This window comes from Fringilla coelebs, assembly GCF_963513975.1.
Source record: "Fringilla coelebs genome assembly, chromosome: 1".
Lineage (NCBI taxonomy): Eukaryota > Metazoa > Chordata > Aves > Passeriformes > Fringillidae > Fringilla > Fringilla coelebs.
Window position 1 is genome coordinate 95826069 of NC_140028.1, and position 25214 is coordinate 95851282.

At 37.7% G+C, this 25214-nt stretch overlaps 1 protein-coding gene across 1 annotated transcript in view; it reads left to right on the forward strand.

Annotated features, from left to right (window-relative positions):
• Nucleotides 1-25214, forward strand: part of RAMP3 (receptor activity modifying protein 3) — a 41128-nt gene that overhangs the window by 11246 nt on the left and 4668 nt on the right. The window contains exons 2-3 of the mRNA XM_084205282.1: nt 6004-6033; nt 9002-9134. Of these exons, the coding sequence (XP_084061408.1) occupies nt 6004-6033; nt 9002-9134 (163 nt within the window). The remainder of the gene's footprint in view (nt 1-6003; nt 6034-9001; nt 9135-25214) is intronic.

Below are 25214 nucleotides of genomic sequence, written 5' to 3' on the forward strand. Positions count from 1 at the left end.
CAGAGGGGGTTGGTCTCTTCTCCCAGGCAACGTGGCAGGACGAGAGGACATGGTCTTCAGCTGTGCCAGGGAGGTTTAGGTTAGAATTTCTGGATGTTAGGAAGAATTTTTTCACAGAAAGGGTGATTTGATATTGGAATGGGCTGCTCAGGGAGATGGTGGAGTCACTGTCCCTGGAAGAGTTTAGGGAAAGATTGGATGTGGCACTCACTGCTATGGTCTAGTTGATGAGGTCATAGGTTGGACTCGATAATCTCGGAGTCTTTTCCAATCTACCTGATTCTGTGATCTTTTCAGCCCTCCTTTGGATGCTTTCTAATAGCTTAATGTATTTTTTATGTTGCGGTGCCCAAAGCTACCCACAGGACTTGAGGTGGGGCCCCAGCAGCACAGAGTAGAGTGGGACAGTCACCCCCAGGACCGGCTGTGGTGTTGTGCTTGTTGCTAAATGTCGTCTTTAAACTGTTTCTAATGCCACAGATTTCTTTCTGGTCTAGAAACAAATGTACTCCTCTTACCCTTTCTCAGTTTTACTTTCTGGAAGGATGAATCTCAAGTCAAGGATCACATTTGTGTATTCCACTTTTGTAAAAGTGTGAAAGAAGTTTACTTCAAGCAATTGCTTCTGCTCTTGGAGTATTTTGTTTATTCACTGTCTGAAAGTCAGTGGCTATAAAAAAAAGTATTTTACATTTCAGTTACATGCTGTTTCATTAAAAACGTAATGGGACAGAAAAGGCTTGAAGAAAACATTGTTACATTTCAGGTTGAGCCGTTTCCAGCACAATACAGATCTTAGCATACATTACAAATTAGTTGTTGAACTGGTATGTTTAATTTAATTATTTATTTGATAAATTATTAATTATTAATAAAGGAAGAAATATTTTAATAAAATACTGGTTATATATTTATTTGAATAGACCATTCCAGTTTCAAAGTAGTAGAAAACCTATCCAGCACTTCTGGAAGTAGACAATCTGTTCAGAAATTGTGCCTCACCCTTAATATACTGCCAGCAGTGATTTAAGAACTTCAAAAAACAATGTAAAGGACAATAATTTGTATTGCTACTCTGAAAGATTTTCAGTTGAAGCATGAGTTCAGAATAATGGTCACATTGCCTTGCAGTCACAGGAAACCTGGGGAACTCTGTACCAGCATGGGTCGGAACAATTGATACCCTGTGATGCATTCCCTGTTGATTTCTACTGATGAAAAGGCTTAATTTGCTTCCTCTCATGCTTTTCTTGCTCTGCAGGAAGAAGACTCTAATGTTCAAAATAGTTAACAGTCTGAAATTACCTTCACAATTTAAAAACAATAATGTAGTGCCTCAAACTGTGATAAAGTAAGGATTGAGCTGCCCTTTTAGTTTTGTATATTATATTTCTATGGCTATATATGCATCTTCTGTACAACTGACACAAGGGGATAAAAAGAGCATTAAAAAGAGCTTCAGCATCAAAGCTGGAGATAATGCAAAGCTGAGTTCCATGTTATGCTACCTCTCAAGAAAACTTCTTGAACCCGGAGACAGATCGGTGCTCCCTGCCAACAGATTTACCTTGCTCCTGCCACTCCATGCGCTGAGACACATTTTTTTCTGGGCCAATTTTGAATGCAAGTGTAACACTTCTTTCAAGTACTATATTTATTGCAAGCTTCTGTTTATTCCTGGCATCCTTCCTTTGTGTTGAGTTCCTGTCATTGCCTGTCTCTGTGAACTTCAGTTGCCTCACTTCCTTGGTTGCTTTCACAGTATGTGATGTTGTTCTTGTGTCCTGTTCCCCTCTCCCCATCCCATTCCTCTTATGAAGTGTCAAAAGGATAGTTGGTAGCTGAGAACAAAAAATGACCTTCTGAGCCATGTATATTGTGCACAGAGTTATTTAAAGAGTGACAGGTGGTTTAGTCTTTGCACCAATAGCATTATTTTTCCTTTCCTTCCACTTTTTTAGTGGCCTCTGGGCTTTCCCATCAAGTTGTAGGATTTCTTAGCCTTTTCAGAGTGTGTCTTGTTTTGGCCATGTACATTTGACTTGACCCCAAAAGAGCAGTTTTAGAAAAGGCTTTGGAAAGCAACCATGTGATGCTTGTGTTAGCTCATCTTGTCCTTCTTTATCCAGACAGACCCTAATGAAATTAATCTCTTAAAATTATGAATATCCAGGAAACAGATAATAAAAACACCTATGCCAATTGTAATCAATTTTTTTTAATGTAGTAAGATGCCTCTTGACATTGTGTGAGAGCACAGGAGAAGTAATTTCCACAGGTAATGTCTTTTGCATTAGGTACCCTGAAGTGTCTGCATTCCTGCTAGAACACCTGTAGTGGTATGACTTGGGATTTACATAAAAGATTGTTGAAATTAACATGATCTTTGGTGATACCTGTGCAACAGGTAGCTTCATTCAACATGAAAATACCTGGAGAAACCCTAGACTGCTGTAAGATTAGCTTATTCAGTATTTCAAATCAGGTTTATAAGAAAATGTGAAGATCAGTATGACAAATTGAGATTTGATCAGTATGACAAATTATACTTGTATATACATATATACACACATAATGTGTACATATATATATGTATATATATATAAATATATAAAATAATATTAATAATAGAGTATTAATCTCTTAGGTTTCCAACAGATCATATGTGCATGATTGCAGAGCAGCAGTTCCCATTTCAAACTCTGGTTTTACTTGCTTTTGTGAGCTGTATGTCAGGGCAGTTCTTGCATAGTAGTGTGCTGCTATCAGTGAAACTTCAAGTTCTGCAGGGAGCAGCTGTTTGGTTAGTACATAATTTCCAATGGAGATCTATCCTGATGTAGATAAGTATTAGATGATGGTAATTGGCAGGATTGTCTTTAAAAAGAGATACAGAGGTAGGCTCTTGACATGTGGTTTATCTTGAGGTCCTTATACATTCTTTTTGCTTATGAAAATTATGATTCAGAAAAATGAGGTTTTGAATAAACGTCACATATGCGCAGTATTACACTGTTGTAGTTGCTGGTTAAAAGGTGCATGCAGTAGTTTTATCTGTTAAAATAAGGATTATTCTGAGAAAGTATGGGAGCCACTCAAAATATCCTACTATATGCTGTCAGTATCTGCATCTTGAAGAAACATTCAGTCAAGGGAAAATTGTAGCATTTCACTCATATATTTACACAAGATTTTCAGAATTGTTCTTAAAACTTATTTGGAGAAAGGTGGAGTAGGGAGAACACATAGCAATTCATATGCTGCTTCAGATTTATTGAAGTAGTTGCAAGACAGGCATTCAGTGCTTTTTTTAAGCCTCTGGGAAAAATATCAATGAATAATCACAGTATAGAAGAAAAATAAACAGTGAGAAATATTTTTCCATTTCACAGAAAAAGCTTATATACTTGACAAAATTACAGGACAGTTACCCTGTCATGTATCCCAGTTGTGAATTTATGTAGGGCTGTAAATCTCATTTTGAACTCCTTTTTTAGAATGACATAAAAGGAGAAAAATGTCATCCTAGATCTTCACTAGTACCTCTTATTATCTGCTCTCTACTCTCCTTTTACTGAAAGGAGAGCTATAAAAAGAGAGTAGAGAGGAGATAATAAGAGGTTCTAGTGAGTCTAGGATGAGATTTTTCACATACAATATCTTGAAGAAGGTTGTGATTAAAAAAATTGGTTTTTTTTTTTTTTTTCAGTTTTCTTATTTTCCATTACTCTCTCCTACTTTGTTTATCTTCTCATGTTCTTTCCAAAAGCCTTTCAAACCTACTTTTCCTCACCCTTCATTTGATGATACTTTCTTTACCTCTTGCTCTGGCTCTGACCTGGTTGGTCCCTTCCCATCTGATTCAGCTGATGCTAGGGATGATCACACATGCTGCTACCATGTATGGAGAAAAAAAAGTAAGCAGCTACTTCAGGCAGCTAGTACAGTTAAACTGAACCTCTTTTTACCTCCCTAAATGTTAGTTTAGGTGGGAGTGTATGCCAACTGTTTTATTTTGGGGTCTTGGTAACACCTTTCAATGCTGACCCACTTTGCTTCTTCTACGAATCTCCTAATGAGAGATGTCATGGCATCAGCCTTTCAAGAAAAAAGCTGAGCTTGCCCCATCTTAAAAGAGCTGCTGGAAAGTTTTTGTGCGAACTGTCAAGGCCAGCATGCCGTAGTGTCCTGATTAAATCTTTGTTGAGTATCTCAGAGCAAAGAAAATAGAGGAGTGGTGCATGGTAATCTGAATGGCTGTTTTACCCTTCTTTGAAGGTATCTGGAATCTTTTGGTTGAGAATAGGTGAAAAACATCCTGTTTTACTTTGTTATCACCAGATCAAAAAATGCAAAAAGCACTTTTTGTTGGGGGCAGGAGGATTTGTGAGCACTGACCTGTAAGCCTTTATTCAGTAGTTTTTCACTCTTTCCTCACTGGCACTTGGGGCAGTCTGGTTCTTTCTAGTTGTAAACCCTCTCTTGTATTGCTGTGGTCTTGTGAGGATTACTGCAGCCATAACCATAAAAGATCTAGAGCACAATGATACGAATTGACAGAATAAGAATTGGGGGTGCAGTCTGTGATCTGCCAGGGGGAGTACCTGGGGTATCTGTGTACACCCTACACTGTTTACCCAGAATGGGTGGGTTTGGGTTCATTGTAAAGCATTTACTTTTAATGTGATCTTCAGTCTCCTGTAGTCAATAAGGCACATTTTCAAATGAAGATTCAAGAAAAACCTGCACAGGGAATCAAGTCTATTTATTAGTCCATCTGCTAATGGCCTGGAAAGAAAAGTGCTCTATTTGTGAAAGAGATACAGCCATCAGAGTGTATTATGGAGTTTCATCTCTGTGTGTTTGGATGCATGACAATTTTCCGATGTGTGGATTCCTGCTCTTCACAGTACATTCTGGCTCATTAGTAACTAAGACAGAGATTAATGCTTTTCTGGGAGAAAAATATGTTCCTTAGAAGGATCTAAATTCTTCTCTTATGCCTGTACACAATAATTTTCAGTTAACTCAGTTGACAGCTTGGCACATCCCAGTGACCACGGTCCAGATTAATGATTGGTACTGATACTCTGCTTACGTATATCTTGATTAGTTTTACTGGGGTGCCATGTATTGTATAAACAGGGAGGCACCTATCTGTGTGAAATCATTAATTTCTGATGTGAGGTTAACACTATAAAGATTTGTCAGCAATTTTATTTTTCAGTGGGATATCAAAATAATTGAAGCCATGTCTCTCTTAGCTATTACAAAATCCTGGGTGTGGCTGGAGCTGTGCAAACACAGTGGGCTTCTGTTAATTTAACCCATCTGGATATTCTGCAAATCACTAATCAGAAGGTTCCTTCTGTTGGTATAGTCTGTTTCCATTTGGTTGCTCTTCCAATATACCTGTTTTAGTCGAACTTCTGCATAAGAAGCTTTTAGGTTTTGATAATAATGTTTTTCAAAATGTGTGACTTCACTGTGCAAAAGCTGGAGACTTAAACACAGCAACATGCTTTTAAGGAGAAGAGTACACACTTACTTATGGTTGTGTTTGCTTAACAATGAAAGGATTTTTTTTTTTACTCTACATGTTAGAATGTGCAGTACACCTATGTTTTGAGTGTGTGTGTTATCTTCTTGAACTTTTTCACCCAAGCTTCTTAAGAAGTTTGAAAAAATTTTTGAAAAAAAAATTGCCCTGTCCCTAATCCTTAATATTAGAAACTAGAGGAAGGAGTGGTATATAGAGACCTATAATAAGTCTGAATCAGCCATCTAAAGGATAGATAAAAAGGAATTTAAAAACATAATGTTCTCTAAATGTTCATTATTTCTTTCAGACATAATCTTTAAGAAAACAAACTAATGTTTGAATATGCATTTTGAATATTCTGTTGAAATGTAGTTATCCTCTACTTGGCTTGTAATTGCACTAATCCTTTTATATAAGAGTGTGGAGGTATCTAACTCATCTCTTTTTTTTTCCCTTCCCAGTTAATGGTCTAATGACTCTCGGATTCGCAGGTGAGTCTTACCTCAAAAATTCAAGCTTCTGTTTCTATTTTACTAATGGTTAACATCTGAGAAACACTTCCATCCTGTCTCATCTCAATTAGTTAATTGTCATGCATTTTTTACAACTGGTCTTATCCATTATCTGCATGCAAGAGGGTGTAGTGTTTTGTAAAGGTAATTCTCAATATATTTACACAGGATTTTCAGAATTGTTCTTAAAATATGTTTGTTTTAAGGTGGAACCTTAAAGTGATGGTGAAATGGAGGATTATCCATGATTTTGAACTCTTTTGGTCAAGGATTTAGACAGAAACTTTTGTGTCATCAGATTGGGCTCAAATGACTCTGATTGAGGTTTTTTTTCTATGACCCTGCAAAATATTGAAATTTTAAATACAGACAAGCAAAAATACCAATGTCATGGAAAATCCATTTAAACATCCTTCTGGGAAGGGGCTGGAGTAAATTGTCAGCACACATGACACAGAGGAAGAAAAAATTGGATTTGGTTGTAAATCATATGATAGCTGTCTGTTTAGAATACCCTGCCAGAAAAAGCAGCTTTGCGTAACTTCTGTCAAAGCATCATGCAGGATTTAAGTTGTGAGCCATGCAATTTTCATATGTGGTTTTGAATTCTGCACAGCTTTAGCATTCATCTGCAGAAAGTGTAGCTGGTAAGTGCTGCAGCTGCCCGATGAATCGACAGGAACACTTAAGTAGGCAGGATCCATGTTATCATGTTAACTTCTCATGGATAAAATTATGCTGCCCTTGTGTGGTAATTTTCACCATTTTTATCATTGGTGAGTAATTGTTGTTCTGACTTTTTGACCACATGGATGAAGGCTTCATGACAACTTTAAGAGCACTGACAGTCAGATGTGATGGAGCAGCAAGGATTAGGTCCCAGTGAGTGAGCTGTACACCTGGAGAGGTTTGTGGTCCCTAGGAAGTTGTAGACTCATGGTTTTAGGTGCGCACAGGCTGTCCTGTTGTGGGCCTGCTGCTCTTGGCAAGTATGTGAAAGGAAGGTGTTTATTTGGCCAGATGAGATGGTTGTCACTTGTCATACAGCATCACAGAGAGAGTGACCACCACCTAAGGAGTCAACTGTGATACCTGGAGTAAAAACAAAAGGTGGTCCTGCCCAGGCTCCAAAGGAGCCAGCTCCTTCCTGGGTGAAATGATGTTCACTCAAGCCTGTTTCACAATCACACGCCTCATTTCTAATGGAGATACTCAGACTTCTGAGTATCTGATGGCTGGGTTGTGATGTGAAGCTTGAGACCAGTCATTTTGCCTTAGAGTTTGGGGTTTTTCTTTACTAGATGGTAAGGAATTGGGCCATGAGGACTTCTCTTCTTACCAAGCAAAGTCCTGCCTGATTTTGACCTCAGTTGGCCTCTGGGAATGTGTTTGGCTGTTACCACACAAAATTAGAACTACCGACTCTTTTCAGCAGTGATAGGATCCTGCTTTCAAAGTAACTAATAGAAGCAAAAGAAATACCTCCTCTCCCTGGTGTAAATATGTTCCCAGTGAAAATTTCTTTTAGGAGTAAATAGTCTGTTCTCCTTGGCTGTATTCTTAAAAAAAGCTGTTCCTTCAGAATTCTCAGGGAGATTCCCTAATATACCAGTTTGTTAGGGTTGCAGTTTTGTTCAGGTAAACACATTTCTTGGATTTGAGCTGCTGTGAAGGGAAAAAAATGGCACAGTTTTTTTTTCTGACTAATTTACTTTAGGCATTTGTATTAAAGACATTAATGTACATATATTTACAGGTAATTTTCAATGTTGATGCATTTTTTGTACACGGTCAAAATAGTGGCATCTGTAGAGATAAAGCAAGACATTTAATGGCTTGATCAAAATGTTTCAGGCTTATCAAAATCAAACACATTAGTCTGAGGAGAATTTTTTCAGAATTTCAATTTTGTAACAAATATTAAAATATTACCTTTGTGCTCCAACGCAGCATGTGCTGGGTGAGAAAAACATTTGACTGACTAAATATACTGGAGTTGACATTATAGGTTGAAAAAGTTACAGGCTTGCTCAAGTCAAGGTTAACTTAACTGTTAACTAAGACCTCTATGATCATTGAGTCCATCTGTTATTCCAACAGCGCCAACTCCACCACTAAAATTTGTCCCTAAGTTCTGCATCTACACATCTTTTAAATATCTCCACAGGTGGTGGCTCAACCACCTTCCTGGGTAGCCTGCTCCACCCCTTTTGGTGAAGAAATTTTTCCTAATATCTAATTTAAACCTCAATTGGCACTTTGAGCTGTTTTGATGCTTGTTACTTGGGAGAAGAGACCAAACCCCGCCTGGCTACAGCATCCTTTCAGGAAGTTGTAGAGAGCAATAAGGTCTCCCCCGAGCCTCCTTTTCTCCACACTTAAAAATCCCAAGGTCCCTCAGCTGCTCCTCACAGGACTTGATCTCTAGGCAATTCCTTTAGTAGCTATACTAAAGAAAAAGCTTTGATTGTGGAAATTCACACCCTTTACCTGGTAAGACATACAAATATTTCCAATGTTAGAGTAATTTCACAGTAATATAGGTACTTGAATGTGTTGCATATGTGTAAGCTTGAAAAGTGCTTTCTACACTGAAATATGGGATTGGGAGATCCAGTTAGCTTTTAAATAAAAATGCAAATGGATGGTAATGAGTTAGTATGAGTAGCAGCTGAGTAAGATTGGAAAAGTGATTAGGTAGGTTCCTCTATGCTAGGTTTAAAAGGCAGTACTATATATGGTAACCTTTAGTTTTTTATACAAAGTTATGTTTTTAACATATTTATGTAAATATGTGTTTTGTCTATTTTCCAAAATTGCTTAGAAAATTTGATGTTAAGCTTATGAGAATGTAAGTGGCACGTTGGACTGTGTGAACAAATTTGAGTGATGTGTTTGTGCTTCTATTTCAGTGTTTGTGACTAAAGGTGCATCTGATGTTTTCTAGGTGCACGTCAACAGACTGAGCTCTGCAATGAATCTCTCATGTTAGAAAAGTTGCCTGCCTGTGGAAAATCCTTTGAAGAGATGATGAAGAAAGTGGACTCAAAAAAGTGGTGCAACCTTACAGAATTTATCATGTAAGAGTTAGTTTCGGTTTTAATAGCTCTCTCCTAATGCGTATAAAATATTTATGTTTCAGAATATAGAAAACCTTCTGTATTTTGTAGCCACTTGCAGGGGGCTAAGCTGTATTTCTTAAGCCCGGCAGTAAGGCCATGTGCACACAGAGACACCTGGCTCTTAACTCAAAAAGTGTGGAAAATAGTCCACTTTAATGAAAAATAACCAATGGGCTATTTAATACTAGCTGCTGTTGCGTTACCTCAGACAGTTGTGTTTCCATTTAATCTATATTTCTGCGCCTTTTAAGCAAATGTTCTGTAACTAATCTCTTTTCTATGAAACCACTAAAGCAACAATGCTTTTAGAATCATGCTTTTTTCTCGACAACAATGCAGTTCCCTCCTCTGATTTCCTTTTCTTCAGTAAGATGACACTGTTTCAGTAATTCACCTCATGTGAAATTGCCCTATCCAAATTTGAAGTGATTTGTCCCATTGAACCTGCTGTCATACACTTCTTTGCCTGCCAGCTAGCATGGAGAGAGCGAGCACCACCCATTCTGTTTGGATGTCTAAAACACTGCAAGACTGACAGTAGTGAGGGTGGCATTATTATTCTCTAATCTCTTTTCCTGTTCCATAGTTATAGGAGGTATTTAAACATCTCTCTGTAAAGCTGCACACTTCAAATTCTGTTCTGGAAAAAGCTCACAGGGTTTGTGAAATTGGTGGCATTTTTGGCTTTGTGGAGCATCTGCTTCTTAAGACCATGTCTGCTCATGCATAATGCCTGGTTATCAGAAGTGCTGAGTACCCTCTACTCCAGCTGAAATTAGAAGAAGCTGCAGGTGTTCAGCACTTCAGAAAACAAGACTCAAGTGAACTAGAGTTGGCATGGTATGAGCCAGCCTGAAGCAGAACACTTCCTGCATTTGAAACTGTGCTGGTGTTGTTTCTGGGGTCTGCTGTGGAGGCGGAGTAGCCCCAAGCCAGCTGTCCCCACCCCTGTTACAGTGTCACTGAGCCCCAGATGTGCTCTGGTAGGATCACTGGTCTTGTGTCCTGTTTAGTGTCGTGCCATGGGATGCAGACTCTGGCTGATCACCAACAGACTGGACAGATAATGAGATGTTGGACTGCAGTGCTGTGTGCATCAGTTCCCCACAGCTCCCTTAGCACCAACACCTGTGTTGAAATGCCCCGCCTGTTAATAATGTTTCATAATCTGATATCATATTATCAATTTAGATGCTATTCCTTCTTAGCACATGTATTCGTGCACCTTGATGACTTGAAAATCTTGCAATCTGTTAAAAGGTAGATTCTTAAATCTTATGGCAATGGAGTGGAAGATGCACTCATGCAGTTCTCTCCAGCAGTGGGGAAGAGTAAGAGAAGGTTAGCTCTTCTCAACCAGCTTGTAGAAATTGCAGTCAAATCTGACAGAGAAGTGTGTGTATACAAAAAAAAAAGAAAATCCTTGCAGTGCTGGTATTGCTAAATTTATTTAATAAATATCTGTATGTTATGCAGCAATAAATTTAATTTTATAACTCATCTAGGTTCAAGATGTTTTATTTGTTTTGAAGGAAACACTGTAATTTTGCTCCATTTTATCTTCATTATAATTGTTTTAGAATAACAAGATTTCTTTTACGATAGCTTACTTGAATCAATAAGTGACCTGAACTAATGGGATTACTTGCAGCAGTGAAAACTACCTATAGGAGCCAAAATATTAGACTATATCTGTATCAATGCAGGTGAAAAACCAGGCAGCTTTTTGAGAGACTTCTGCTAAAATTTATTCAAGATTTTACATATTATGTGCAAGAAGTTTTCAAGGTTTGGAGGTGACTGAAGTCTCTGAGTTTTCCTGACTTTTAATTAGAGTTAAGAATCCACCTTGATTTTATGCTTTCTAGTTGTGCTCACTGTTTGGTGTTGTTTTCATTCCCTGTACAAAAAAATTTTTCTGAAGAAGTTGGTCAGTCTAAGGCTTTGCTCATTTTTCCTCAAAAGCAGTACCAGAAGAATTCAAGGCTCTTAGAGAAAAAAATCTTTTACATTTTTAACAAAATATATATTTTCTAAAAACCTTTTTTTAAAATGTTTCAAGTTCTACTTTAGAGAAGAGTAGCAGGAGGAATTTGTTTTGAAATTTATCTCTTGAATCAAGCATTAATCAAGCATTAGAAGTCTGATTACAAACTTATCATAAGGGTTCATTGCACTGAAGAAGCAGCAAATGTGCATCTACCTTTAAGATTTTTACTCTTTTGAGAACAGACATTGTTGTTTGATGTCATGCATTCTATAAGAAGCATATAGAATCACAGAATGGCCTGGATTGGAAGTGACTGTAAAGATCCTCTGGTTCCAACCCCTCTGCCGTGAGCAGGTACACATAGAGGTTAATTTATTCCAATTTATTGGAGGAACCCTGAGAGATGGACAGAAACACTTCCTTCTTTGGAGTAATCTGACAAATTAATGAAAAACTGGTATATCTATCCACGAACACTTAAAATTCAGATATTTAAACCTGGTAATACTACTTTGTGCTGATTTTATATCTAGCCTCCAGCAGTAACAATTAATCAGTCTGGATCAGATAGCGGGTTAAAACTGTGAGTTTTGTGTAAAAGAAACTGTTTCTTCATGCAGTAATTTCTACATGGCACTTTTCACTTTGAAATAAATCTTTGTACCATGTATTGAAATATAATAGTTAATGGAAATCTGCTAATTTTCTAAATTCCTTGGTTCATGGAGGAGTTTTAGCTCTTCAGTATAAATGGCTTTGGTTATGGGATTGTAAATAGCAGTTATCTGTAGTGCTTCACCATTTGGCCAAACATTTGTGAGAGAATTTGCAGTGGCTCCAATTTGCTGTAACCTAATTACCCTGTAAGATTTTCTGACATCTCTGCCATTCTTAACAAACTTGTGTTCTTTAAAAAGCAGCCTTTTCACTGATTTTGAACAGACGAGGCTTCTGTGTGTGGCAGCTGGTACTGCAAACTAATATGAGAGTTTTAGCCTTCACAGCTGATATTGCTCTTGCTGGAAATGTAAGATGATCACATATAGACAGTAAATTCTCAGGTAAAGTTTTACAGAAGCACTGTTAGATGAAAATTTCCCGATTAATTTTTGCGTTTTTCTGTGAGGATTCACAGTTAGTTAGGATACAAGTACTCTGGGTCAAATTGTCCAAAGGTATTTGAAAGCTTAAATACGATCACAGTGAGATTTTAACATATTTTAAGTCGTTTAGATGTGGTGTGTTTAAGAGGTTCTAGCTTGGACATCAGAATATGAAGGCTAACCACAAACAGCTTACAAGAAAGGTAAAACCTTCAATACACAGCCAGAGGTGTTCATTGACAGGTGAGAAGGAGTTTGCCTTGTTGCAGTTTTGCTGAGGCCTTTAGATTATTAAGAGAGTGCTCTGAAGATGAAAATACAACGAGGTTGTTTAAAAGACTCAAAGTTATGGTACAAGGCAGAGTACTAAAGTGTGGGTGAAAGCTATATGAGGAATTAACAAAAGCACATATACTTTTCATTTGCCAAAAGATTGGAAATTTCAGGAAAGTTTTTATTTTTTATGTGTAATATTTCTGTTATGCCTACTTATAGTAACATCTATGTTAATAGTGCTGCATTACATATAATAACTATGTATTATATTTCTTCATTATCTTAATATTTAGCAGTTGCAGCTGAATATGTTAAATCAACTACTGTCCACAAGCCAAAATTCATTATTAACAGTCAGACTTTTTTTTGTGTGCTGTGATAAATCCTGTAGGACTACAGTTGAGAAGCCAGGTACGACTAATTCCTGAAGCAAGTGGCCAGATGAAGGTGGAAGTGCTCAGAGCTGTCTTACATGAACCTGAAAAAATGTTCCTTACTGTAATTACTTTCTATTCTTAACTCATGAAACAGTTTTTCAAATACTTCTGACTGGATCCTGGAAACAATTAAACTGGAACAAACAGTCTCTAAACAAATCTGTGTGTGTCTCCTAGGCCTAACCCCTATGGAAATGTGGGACCAAAATGTACTAAAGAAGATTTTCGGTGGCTTGTTAAGCTTTTGGCCTGCTCCCAAGTACTAGTTTTCTCTCTTCTGCATCACCATTTTCCAAATATTTCTGAGTTTAGTTACCAGCATTTCAGTAATTTTGAGGCCAGAGAGATGGCTGTGGCCATATCTGCACTGTTGCATAATACAGACCAGGCAATCTGCCCAGGAGTCACTATTCCAAACCCTGTAAGAGTGAATATACTATGAAAAGGCATCAACTCTTCATTTAAAAGATTTCTATTGATCTATTACATCTATAAACAGATTGTGTCGTCTGTTACAGGTGAGGCATTCTCCTCTTTCAAGCTAATACTATTATTGCAGCACTCATCCCACGAGTTGCATACCTGCTACTTTGGGAGCTCCCAGTCAGTCATTCGGTGTTTACCAGTCAAGGAATTGGGTTGAGAGTCCAAGGATGAAATAGAAATTTGTGCTTTGGAAGAGACCTCTAGCAAAGTGGTGCATGTAACACAGGTCAGATCTGGATTTTCTGTTTGAGAAAAAGAATGGATTGTAACAAACTTCTTCCTCCAATCTCTAAATTTCTTTTCACAGCTCTAGGAGTCCCTGATTTGCTGTGAGACAGTGGCTCTGTGACATTGCTTTACAGTACCTGGAAGACGTTAAAAGTCTTATTTTTCTGATGTTTTAAATTTCAGTTTATAGCAGAATAGAAGAGGGCAATTTTTTTCTTTAACTGCACATCTGAAGCAGATTCATCACAGGTATGAAATTTTCTGCTTTACTGTGTGCACGGTCCAAGGCCTGTACCCACTGTAAATAACTATTCTCTTTTCTGTACAGCCTTAGTGTAGTTTTCCCACAGCACTTCACATGAAATGTTAATTCTATAAACAGTTTCAGTCCCGTTGAAGATGATGAGGGAGTCCGCCCATGTTCTGTACAGATGCCGAGGATTTGAAAAAAAGAATTAAGGAAAAAAATCTGTATGACTACTTTTGATGTAATTTGGAAAAGTAATCCTGTTGCGCAATTTTTAAGTCAGTGGGAGTTTTGCCTGTTACAATTTGGCCCAACTAAGCTAACTGTAAAAGTGCCTAGTTTTCAAAGAAGCTTAGTAAAATGTTGCATGAAAGAAAGCCAGATCACATTAAGGTCAATGGGAAGGCAAACTCTGTAAGAAACATATGCAGCCCAAAATGAAATTACGTGCCCACACTTCCTGAAGCTTGGAGCTAAGAACCTCTGCTGGCTGAGTGTGTATGTAAGAACCCTCCAAACTGAGTAATTTTCTTGGTTGGTTATCTAAGTTTTTTCATCTTCCCCACTGACTGCTGCACGAGCCCTGATCTAGACACCAATCAGCGATTGCACCCAGCTGCTAATGACAAAACTTCTACACAAGAGGAATGTACTGTGAAAACCATAGAATTGCTGAGTGGTTTGGGTTGGAAGGGGTCTTAAAGATCTTTGGTTCCAAGCTGTGGACAGGGACATCCTCCACTAGACCAGCTTGTTCAAAGCCTCATCCAACCTGTCCCTGAACAATTCCAGAGTTGGAGCATCCACAGCTTTTCTGAGCAATCTGTTTTAGACAATAAAGAATTTCTTTCTAATATCTAATCCAAACTACTCTCTTTGCATTTAATGCCATTCCCCCTTTTTCTGTCACTACTGTCCCTCTCAGCTCTCTTTAGTCCCCTTTAGGTGCTGTGAGGTTTTCACAAAGCCTCTTCTACAGACTTAACAACCCTAAATATCTCAGCCTGTCTTCAGAAGAGAGGTGCTCTTTTTAATTTTTCTTTCTGAAAATGGGGTTGTTTCCTCTTTTCCAATGGGAACTTCACCAAACTGCTGTGACTTCTCAAATGTGATGGACAGTGACTTAGCCCCTTCCTCTGCCAGTTCTTGCAGGACCTTCAGATGCCTCTCATCAGGTCCTGTGGGCCTTCAGGTTCCTTACATATTTTTGAACTCCTACTGTGGGTATTTCTTCATTCTCCAAGTTCCTGCCTTGCCTTCTGCAGGTGACTGGAGCATTTGCCAGTGAAGACCAAGGCAAAAGGGTCACTAGAATACCTCAACCTTCTCATTTCCTGGGTAACTACCTCTTCTGTTTCCTTCCAGATAGGGTCGGCATATTCCCTAGTATCAAATCTCAGTGCGAATCCCTAGTGAAAATCTCAGACAAACCACTGGGTTTGTTTGGCAGCTGAGGTGAACCAGTGACTCGTGTGAGCTAATATGTTCTCATTGGTCTCACAATTGAGAACACTGACACCTTTGGTTTGTTCTTTTCAATATAATCAGAAAAGACTTGATTCTGGATTTTTGCATGTGATTTTCTCACATGAAAGGCAGCCTGGGGCTGCTGGAAACTGGATGTTTGAGTGACCAGCACATATAATTTTAGATCCAGTACAGTACTGATTTAAGGGAGTCCTACCCTTCCTCAGTTGTGTCATGTTAGGAGGGGGCTGTCTCTGTTTGTCTTGGGATTCATATCCCTGTAGGCAGACAAGTACATTGGTTATAGTTTACCCTGGGCAAAGTCATGATGAAAATACTGCAAATCACAAATGTGCTTGCACAACAAAAGGTCATTTTATTGCCTAGTCTCTGGGTAATTTTCTTCAATTTTGTTGCCTAAAGTTTTGTATGTATCTGAAGAGTAATGTCGTCTTTCCCCCGAAGATCAAACTGAGAAGGGGGACCAAAATCCCTTATTTAGCCAGCTGTGAGTCCTCCCCGATGTGTTAGTCCAGATTTTATAGAAGAAAATAGTATTTGTCATCTCAGCGTCTCTGTGGTGGAAGGTTGAGCAAACCTGTGCTTTGTGTGGCCTCATGTCAGTGTGGGTGATTTAACATTTAGTGTTCACTTGGGCACGGGAAAAGGACTGGTGTGGTAGGTGCCAGCATTTGGTCTTCTTTGGTAGGATTGTCTTCCTTTCAGCTTCTCATACAGATACAGTTGCTGCTTTTTTTTTAAGCTCTCGGTGAAATGAAGATGATGCTGATATTTAATATTTTTTACCTGTGTATTTCTTTCACCTCTTTACCTGTCAAAACGTACAGTGGTTTTGTACTAAAAAGCCATCTGAAAACTCATGGCAGCAATGGCAAAACCAGGCTGGTAATTGTTATCCCAAGAACATGCTGTTTTTCTTCTGTGACTCATGCCTTTCTTTTCAAAACAAAAGCAAAGCAGCTAATAAATCAATTAGGTGTGAGGAAGTAAAACAATGGAGAAGAACTTCGTATTTGAGCACTTGTGTTGCCATCATGCTGGTAGCTGACAATAGCAATTTTTCATTACAGAAATAATAATGCTTGCCATCTATTATTTAAAACATTTGGAATGAAAGAAACCTAAAGTTTATAAAATCTCAGGTGCAGGGCTGTGCTGAGAATGTGTACAATCATGTGCTGTGTTGGGATCAGCCATCCTAGTTGCTGTGAGGTTAATGCAAAGACACGGTGGGTCCCCTAATGGGGCTATGGAAGAATATCTTCCATAGGATCTCAATTTCACATCATACTTTAATATGAAATATATTTGCTTTATTTTGTACTGTGTAGATAAGAATATGTTCTGATGAATAGAAATAAAGTGGTTAGTTTGAATTCAGACACCAGGCAGGAATGTATCATTCCCGTAAAACTGCTTTCCTCCTGATAGATGCAGGAGGCTGAAATATGGTTCTTTAGTGCATTATAGTTTTCACCTTTGCTATAAAGGAGAGGCACAGTCATTTTATATAATACATGGCTGTGAAAATATAGTCTATATTTGATAATTCCAGGTGAGGTATTGGAAAGGCTTTGGGTATTCATTTTGAATATTTTTTCCTTCTGTAGTAAAGAATTACAGCAGTGCTTTTCTAAAACTGTGTTTTTTGTGGCTGTCTTACATGGTACAGAAGGGTGATGAAAAACATTCATGAATGTTGAATTTTTAGTGAATTACTCTGACTTCTGAATTTTAATGCTATATCAAGAACACGGATGTTTCTAAATTCTGTGATGACCTGCAGACCACTTTGCTTATAAATGCCAAGCCATCAGTTTGTTCTGCAGCGTGTTATAGACATAGCTATGCTACAAACTAGCAAAGTTTTTTGTCTGATGAGATTTCTTGGGTTTTCATTTTAGACACTGAAAAATAATACTTTTTGCAAGCAAAACCTTGCTTTGAACAGCTCACTTGAAACCAGTAAATGGGTATATTGTAGAGGATAAAGAGAAATTTGCCAATATTTTGGGAGGGTGCTGAATTAAATACACTCACTATCAAGAACTCAGATTTGGTGAACTAAAACTATTTGTTATTTATACCACAATACATGTTGTAATCACAGTCCACAAAAGCCACCATTCAAGGATACTAGTGGAATGGAATGGGGAGAAAACAACTGGAATTTGTTGTTCATCAGGGATAACTGTTTCTTTCCTTGTTAAACCACGGGAGACGTTGAGTCTTCTATTAAAAAACATATAATGACCATATCATGCCAGAATAATATGCTTTTTCAGCCCATCATCCATCTTTTCCAGGTTTTTAAGAGCGCAAATCTTTCTGTTCTTCAATTTATCAATAATTATGCAAATCTTTGTGGAAGTTCTGTTAGTTTGAAAAAAGAGAAGTAGCTTCTGAGCTTACTGCTAAGTAAGAAGCATTATGATGAGCTGAAAACTTTTCAGTTTTTAACATCAGATTTCAGTTTTTCAAGTGCTTTTTTTCATCAAGTTTTAACACCTGTTACATTTATTTGTCCTATTTTTTTTTTCAACAAGGGAATGAAATCTGGCATTTGCCAAGAGGTCAGTGATATAAATATCAGTATTTTCTTGAAGTTCTGAAAGAGTTTTCCACATTGGTGAAGTCGATGTCACCTGAAGACCCCAGTGACAATATTTTAGTGAGGGTGCTGTGGGTCAGATTGATGTGTACTTCAGCAGATGCCTTGGACTAATGGTGGTAGCTTGCACTCACAAGGTGGCATCAGTATGTCAGTGCTCATATTTCAAGGCAACTAACAAATAGTTAAAGATATAGGAATATAATAATTCTAAGTCACTTGGAAAAAATAATGTAAGCAGCTTAGAGGTGATGTTAGAAGGCAGATCTGCTGTTAAATCTCAGGACTGTCAGCTGATACGCCTTTCAACACCTTTCATGACCTTTCTGAATTTTATTGTGGTAAGATCAGTAATCAAAAACAGTCTTAATGGAGCTTATTTTTAAAGGCTGTATTTAATAAAAACCATTGCATAAGATTTCTGTGTAAAGTTGCTTGGTGGTAAAATAATATGGTATAACTTGATAGACTGATTATTTTGTATTATGCAATGCATATATAATGGACAGTATATTTTTAGAAGCAGTGAAAATAAATATATAAATGTATTATGAAAAGGAAAAGTTAATGCAAACTTTTCTGGTACTTCTAGTTTGCAAAACAATTTCTACATTCTTGTTTTCTAAATGGATCAACCACGAACATACAATAATGGAGATTAACTCAGCAGAGACAAAAAAATAGATTTTCTTGCTCCAGGCTACATGTGGTATTAGTCATGTGGTTAACTGTTGCCAACACAATAGGTATGAATTAAAACTACTATGTTTTGTATTCAGGGTCTTGTTTCAATTACAGAAGTTTATTATGTAACAATACTTTAAAAAAAAAGTATTTTACATGGTTAATTGCCAACGCTCTGGCATTTCTATTTATCCTTACAGAATAGAATGTAATTATGTGTTGGAAAGTAGTCTCAAGACATGAAGTGCAGTCTTCTGCACTCTTAAGTAGATAAGTCACCTTCTTCAGCCTGTAGTGTAATCTGCAAAAGGCAGACACACATGGCTGGCTGCATTGACAAACTTGAAGGCAATGTATGAGATGCCCGTAGTGCTTATAAAAATAATAGAGATATGGCAGTTTTGTAAAATTAAAATTTTTCACTAAGATACGTGCTGAGTATAGAAGGAGTGGAAATCAAAGGTTGTCAAGGCAATGGTGCATTGATGAACAACTGTGAGTGCAGCTCTTTGCACCTCTCAAGAAATTGATGTTTTGCATTTCTCTCAGATATACAAAAATCTTTCATACATTTCTCTGACTGCTAAAATGTACCATTTCATATTAAGCTATCATTATAAAATAAGCATAGAAATATTCAAATGAGTGTTCTGGCATCTAGAATTGGCTTCTATGTCTGCCCGTGGGACTGGGAGTTATCAGTGAGGTGCTGAGTCCAATTTTTATCTGCAGGAAGGTAGCTTAAGAAGCACAATGATCTCAAGTTGGTTCTATATTATGTATAACTTATCATGTTGCATTGTAATCTAGAATGGATTTTTGCTTCCTGTTACTGGAAGTATATATATCTAATATATATTTAGGCTGATTTGTAGTATGCAGGGGTAAGGTATTAGTATTGCTACTTATAAAAAGTAGGTGCAAAAATGTAAGGTTCTTTCTGCTGTTGGCTGTTTCTGTGCAGGAAAACAGATTGGTTTTTAACCATCACTATGAAAATAAGTCACTGTTTTCATCAGCCAAAGAGGAATTGAATGAAGGCTCAGAAAATACCCTACTACCTGGCTTCTCATGGTGCTTAAATATTATCAGACCCGGAATAATACCCCAAAACAGCTTTCTTACATCAGGGGTTTGTAACATTTCACTGTGCCATGTTACATTGTTCTTCCTCAAACTGAGGTAGAGTTTAGCTGGGCCCAAGATGAAGGTATATAAACTTAGCAGATCCAGGAGCTACAAAACTGGGACCTTTCCCAGGTGACAGTCTCAGGATGCTGGGTCCCTCTGCTTCTGATCTGCCGATGGTCTGGCTGGACACTATCCCAAATCCTCTGACATAATGTTTTTTGCACCTGCTTAGGAGGTTGCTGGCTCACCCTTAAGCAATTCCAGGGAGTATTGCAACCCTCAAATCTTTCATACACAGTTGTGGATAAGGAGTAAGGCCCTTTGGGTCCATCATTTGCCTCTGTTGTGTGTGTGAGATGTTGGAACAGTCTTGGGAAGGCACGAAGCACAAGAAGTACTTACATAAGGAGAGGGAATGTGTCTTTTCCACCACAAGTAAGAGGGGAAGACATAAGAAAGGAAAAAACCCACATTCAGTGGTGAACATGCTGTGCTGTCAAAGTCGTGCTAAAACATAATGATGTACTTGAATTGTAGATAAGCAGAACTTTTCTATATTAGGCTTCTTGCCTAACAGTCTTTTTGCTTAATTTTAAATCAATTTCTAATGTTGTTACTGTTCCTCTGATTTTATGGTTAATTTTTCATCAGTTTTGGTCTTGTTTGTGAGCTGTCCATGCCTAGATTGCAATTTCACATAATTCATTTATTATGCAAGACTGCAAAAAGGATTTATTCTTTAACTAGTCCAGTAGCTGGCATAATCTGAAGTTTAAGGTCTGTAATTAGTAACAGATTTTTAACTCCCATTATTTGTGCTCTGCTTGGAGCAGAACACAACAGCCACTCTCCTCCCAAAGCAAGTGTCTTTTTAAATTACAGGTATTTTTTAAAGTTTACATAAAACCCATTTTCCATAAATAATCAGGAAAAGTGTACATTCTCTATGTGCTCATAAAAATTATGTGAGGAGGGTTATGAAAATGATGATGAAAAGTTCAATTTAGAAACAGATTATTTGTTGGTTTTTTTTTTTAATTTAAAATAAATTGATTCTGTGAGATGCTACAGTGGGTGTTCCTCAAAATGTAAGCCTGATTTACTGATGATTTCTGTTTCACAGCTGCATATTACCAGATATTTCTCTCCCCTCTTTCCACTTGAAGAAATAGTGCTGTGGTATTATAAAAGGCTTGTCCTACTTTGGAGTAAGCAGAATCTAATAGCAGCTTCCACTCAGCAGGTGACACTTTAATACTCTTTAATATCCTCATAAAAATGGAATATGAAGCAGTTTGTAGATGTAAGAAGAAGGGCCCTTCTGTTATTTCTTTCTCTGTGAGTTTTTGTCCGTTGGTCAGAAAAATTATCTTCTTCATGGTTGTTTGTTTTGGGTGGCTGTCTGGAGGCCGAGCTGTGGAGCACCAGTCTGAATTCAAACCACATTTTCTCTGCTCACCTGTCAGCTTGGTTAATCTAGATGGAAAGAAAAGCCTTGAGCTCCGGAAATGTGGCATGAGCTCAGACCAGTTCAGGGCTAGCAGCTTCCCTCCTGACTCTGGCTCCTCCCCAGGTGTTGGATGATTGGATTGAAGCTGGGTGAGCATTTAATTTTGGAAGCAGTGTTGGAATGATGGTTTTATCATGGAGTTGGAACATTCTGAGAAGAGTGCAGACAAATAAACTGTTAATTGTTGCAGACTTTGCAAGGTGAATGAACAAAGTGACTGATGTATTTGGGTCAGACAATGACACAGCCACCTCCTGAGGTGCTTCTGCTTTCTCCCAAATACCTGCTTGCACCAAGAGCACTTGCATTTGCACTGACTGGAGTGAGGATTGTGCCAGTCTGTGGTGACTCAGGTGGAAATGCTTTTGGGAAGGAGCTGAGCTGAGATAGATACAAGGATAGTGTGCTGCTTGCATGTCTCTCCATCACTACAGTGGCAGATTTGAGTGTAATTCTCTACTAGCTTGCTTTCTTTTAATGAGGCTTTTTTTTTTGCTAGGCACAACAGGTGTGGGACTCATCTGTCCAAAGTACTACTTGTCCTGGGCTCTCTTCCTTGGCAGGGGAAGCTTCAAGGAATCTGTATTGTGCATCATGCCCTACAATTATTCCAGTGTTTTTACAGACTGTAAAGGCAACATAGTTTTGAAGTATGCAGAAGTTTGATTTGAAATTGTATATGAAAATAAATAGTAGGACTTTGCCTTCAAATTGTGTTATTGGCTTTTCAGGGCCCTCATCTCTGTCATGCTTGGCCTTTGAAAGAGGATATGTACCAGAAAATGCTTATGGTTTTCCTAACACTGAGGGGAGATGCATGATGCACAGCTGATGAGAAAGGAAAAATTCCCAATCTTAGTCAGGTATTGTCTTTGCCTGTCATTGTGAAGTAATCTGAATTAAGTAGAGAAATAACTGACTAGAATAGAGAAAAAGCAGATGAGGTAACAGAGATTGTGCATCTGCCATTTTGGGCACTGAGAAGTGTTTACTGGAGATCTGAAGATGGGCATATGATCTGGATCTGAATTTTGGAATGCTTCCTGCTTCCGTTCACATGTTCTAGTACAAGATTTAAAATTTTAGCTGTAAAATTTCAAATACTGATATACACAAAAACAGTGCTTGCCCCCAGAAACATGCTGTCTCCTTTGGTGAGAAGCCCAAAAAAAGGAAGGCCAATTTTAGTTGACCAATTTGACAAAAACTTTGAAACTTGATCCATAAATAAGAGGTTTTAAAATTTGCATTTCCCTGACAGAATCACAAGCCTGGTGTGTTTGACTGTAAGAAGCAGATAGGTCATGATTCTATTAATTCTATTAAGGACATCTTCCACACATCATCACTGATGGCTGCTTATGAGATACTGTGCTTATAAGAAGTTGGATATGTATGCTTAAGTGTTTGTGGGATTAGGATTTGCCTTAACTTACTCTTTTGAATTTTGTCTAGTTCAAGGGAATTAGACAAAAATCCCTTAGACAAAATTTTCAAGGGAGTTATGGATTGGCTTCTGGCTTCTGAAGACTTGATGTAGTGATGGCTTCAGAGACTACATCCCCTCTTACTGGGTGTTCTCCAAAAATGGGCTGAGTGTACAACTAAGTAATCATTAAAATCTGGTCAGGAGTGCTGGAAGGTAAAGCCTGCTTGCCAGTTGAAGTTTTTGGCTTGGTAAAATTCTGGTGCTACTAAACATTTGATCTTAATAATGCAGTACCTTATGTCAGGCTACATTTACCTCCTTGTTCTACATTTGCTCAATATAGTGGTTTCTGCTGCTCATTAGAGATGGCTTTTATGTGTATAAAGTAACTGCTTACATCTATAGTTGCTCTTTATATTTACATTTTCTGTCTGTATCTTTAGGGAATTAACAACAATTTAGTAATAGTTGTGCATTTTTGGGGTTTTAGTTCAGTTTATTTTGCATTTTCCAGACAGCTGTTGATGTGAAACTAAGGGTGGAGATCTGTAATTACTTCAAAGAATACCAGAATCTATTTATTACTTTCAACCCAAGTGAGTAAATCCGTCACAATGTCCATTATTTAGTGGCACGAGAGTAAACTGTACTTTATAATTTTTTCAATTAATCTGTTTCTCCCCACCTCCATTCATTTCCTTCCTTATGTTTTTGTAGCACATTATTTTCTTGAGGCTGAATTCTGTATTGGAGCTGCACAACAGTAGATCTGATCTGATTAGGGAGGTAAAAATGTGACTGTGAGAATACTCATCTTGGCAGAAGAAATGTGATTAAAGGAATGGTGAGACACAGACACAAATCTCTTTGGAGAGATATTGAGTGAGAAAATCTCAGAAATATTCTACCATATTTACCGGCTCCTAACTCACTATAAAATTAAAGCTGTCCTTTTAACATGGTGGTGAAACCTCAGGAAATTATCATCTTAAGGTTTGGACCCTTATTTGAAGTTCATCCAGGCTGTTACACATGGAAACTGTATACAGTCTGGCTGCATCTCACATAAGAATAGACTTTTTATTTTTGTGAGGTTTTTTGCTACTTCCTGCCTCCACTTCATCTGGAAATGCTGTAAGAAAAGCCTTTCTCATGATATGATATATTTCTTGTTAATAGTTTGGACTTTTGTTCCAGTCTGGGTGGAGGTTACAAGGATGATAATTCAATTTAATATGTGACTGTGTATAAAGAAATTTTTGGTTGAATAACCTGGGGGAAGGCAAATAATTTTATAGCATATTTATTAAAATATACCACATGACTTGTAGTGTCCTGAAACAGTGCCTGTAGATTGCTGTTGGGGATTGTAGAGTAGCAGGAGTGAGTGTCCCTCCCTGGTGTATCTGTTACCTGGTTTGCATCAAGACTCACTTATCTCAAGAGAGATTTTTCACTGTATTCTGAGTACTTTGTGGGCTCAAAATAGCAAAAATTACTCACAATGTATTATATTTCTTGTACTACCCTTCTATAATTATATCAGGGATCGTGAATTATTTTAAATGGGGTGGTGAAAGTGTGGTGTTTTGGTTTTTAATCCCTGGCCCTCCTCATTAAGCAACTGCAAAACACTCCTGACTGCTTATGTGTTGAGTGTCTCTGTGGTGGTCTATCCATGGGTGCTGGAGAGGTGGAAGGATTCTCCAGTTGGAACTGACAGTGGGTCTACTGGCTGCAGCCAGAAAATACCTTTAAATGTTTGTCTTAAGTGATATATATATTGTATTCAGCTTAAGTGATATATATATATTGTATTCAGCTTTTTGATAATTGTTTGTGATTCTTTGAAATAACAGTTTTGCATTGGAAAATGCTTATTTGTTAAAACTCTTAGTTAAACAATCTATTTGTTTTCTTAGTCTCACAAAAATGTGGAGGAGGGGGTTGTGGGACTTGTGTTTTTGTAAACCATTCATCTCTGCAGTTTCCTGTGGAGGGATACTGAGGAAGAAAGAGCAAGGATTTACCATGTTCCTCCCTGGAAATGTGGGAAACTATGGAGGAGATTCAAGCCCCACTTAGACTGAGAAGTGCCCTGAGTGAGAGGATGTGTACCCTGAGATAGATGAGATGTAATAAACCTAGCTCTCTATTTAAATAGTTTGAGTGGACACTCCATGAGACACTGTCCCATTAAGGCAAATGTGTCCACTGCCATTCCTCATAATAACTGCCTGCTGTCCAGGTTCTTAGTTATAGGTAGGATGTAAAAATATATTTTCTCATGAGTAAAATACAAAATAAAGTACTGCACAGTTTAAACAAAAAAAAAAACAAAACCAAAAAAACCCCAAAAACAGTGACATGGTTGTTAATATGTCTTTTAGTGAAAACGTAAGGTATAGGAGAAAAAGT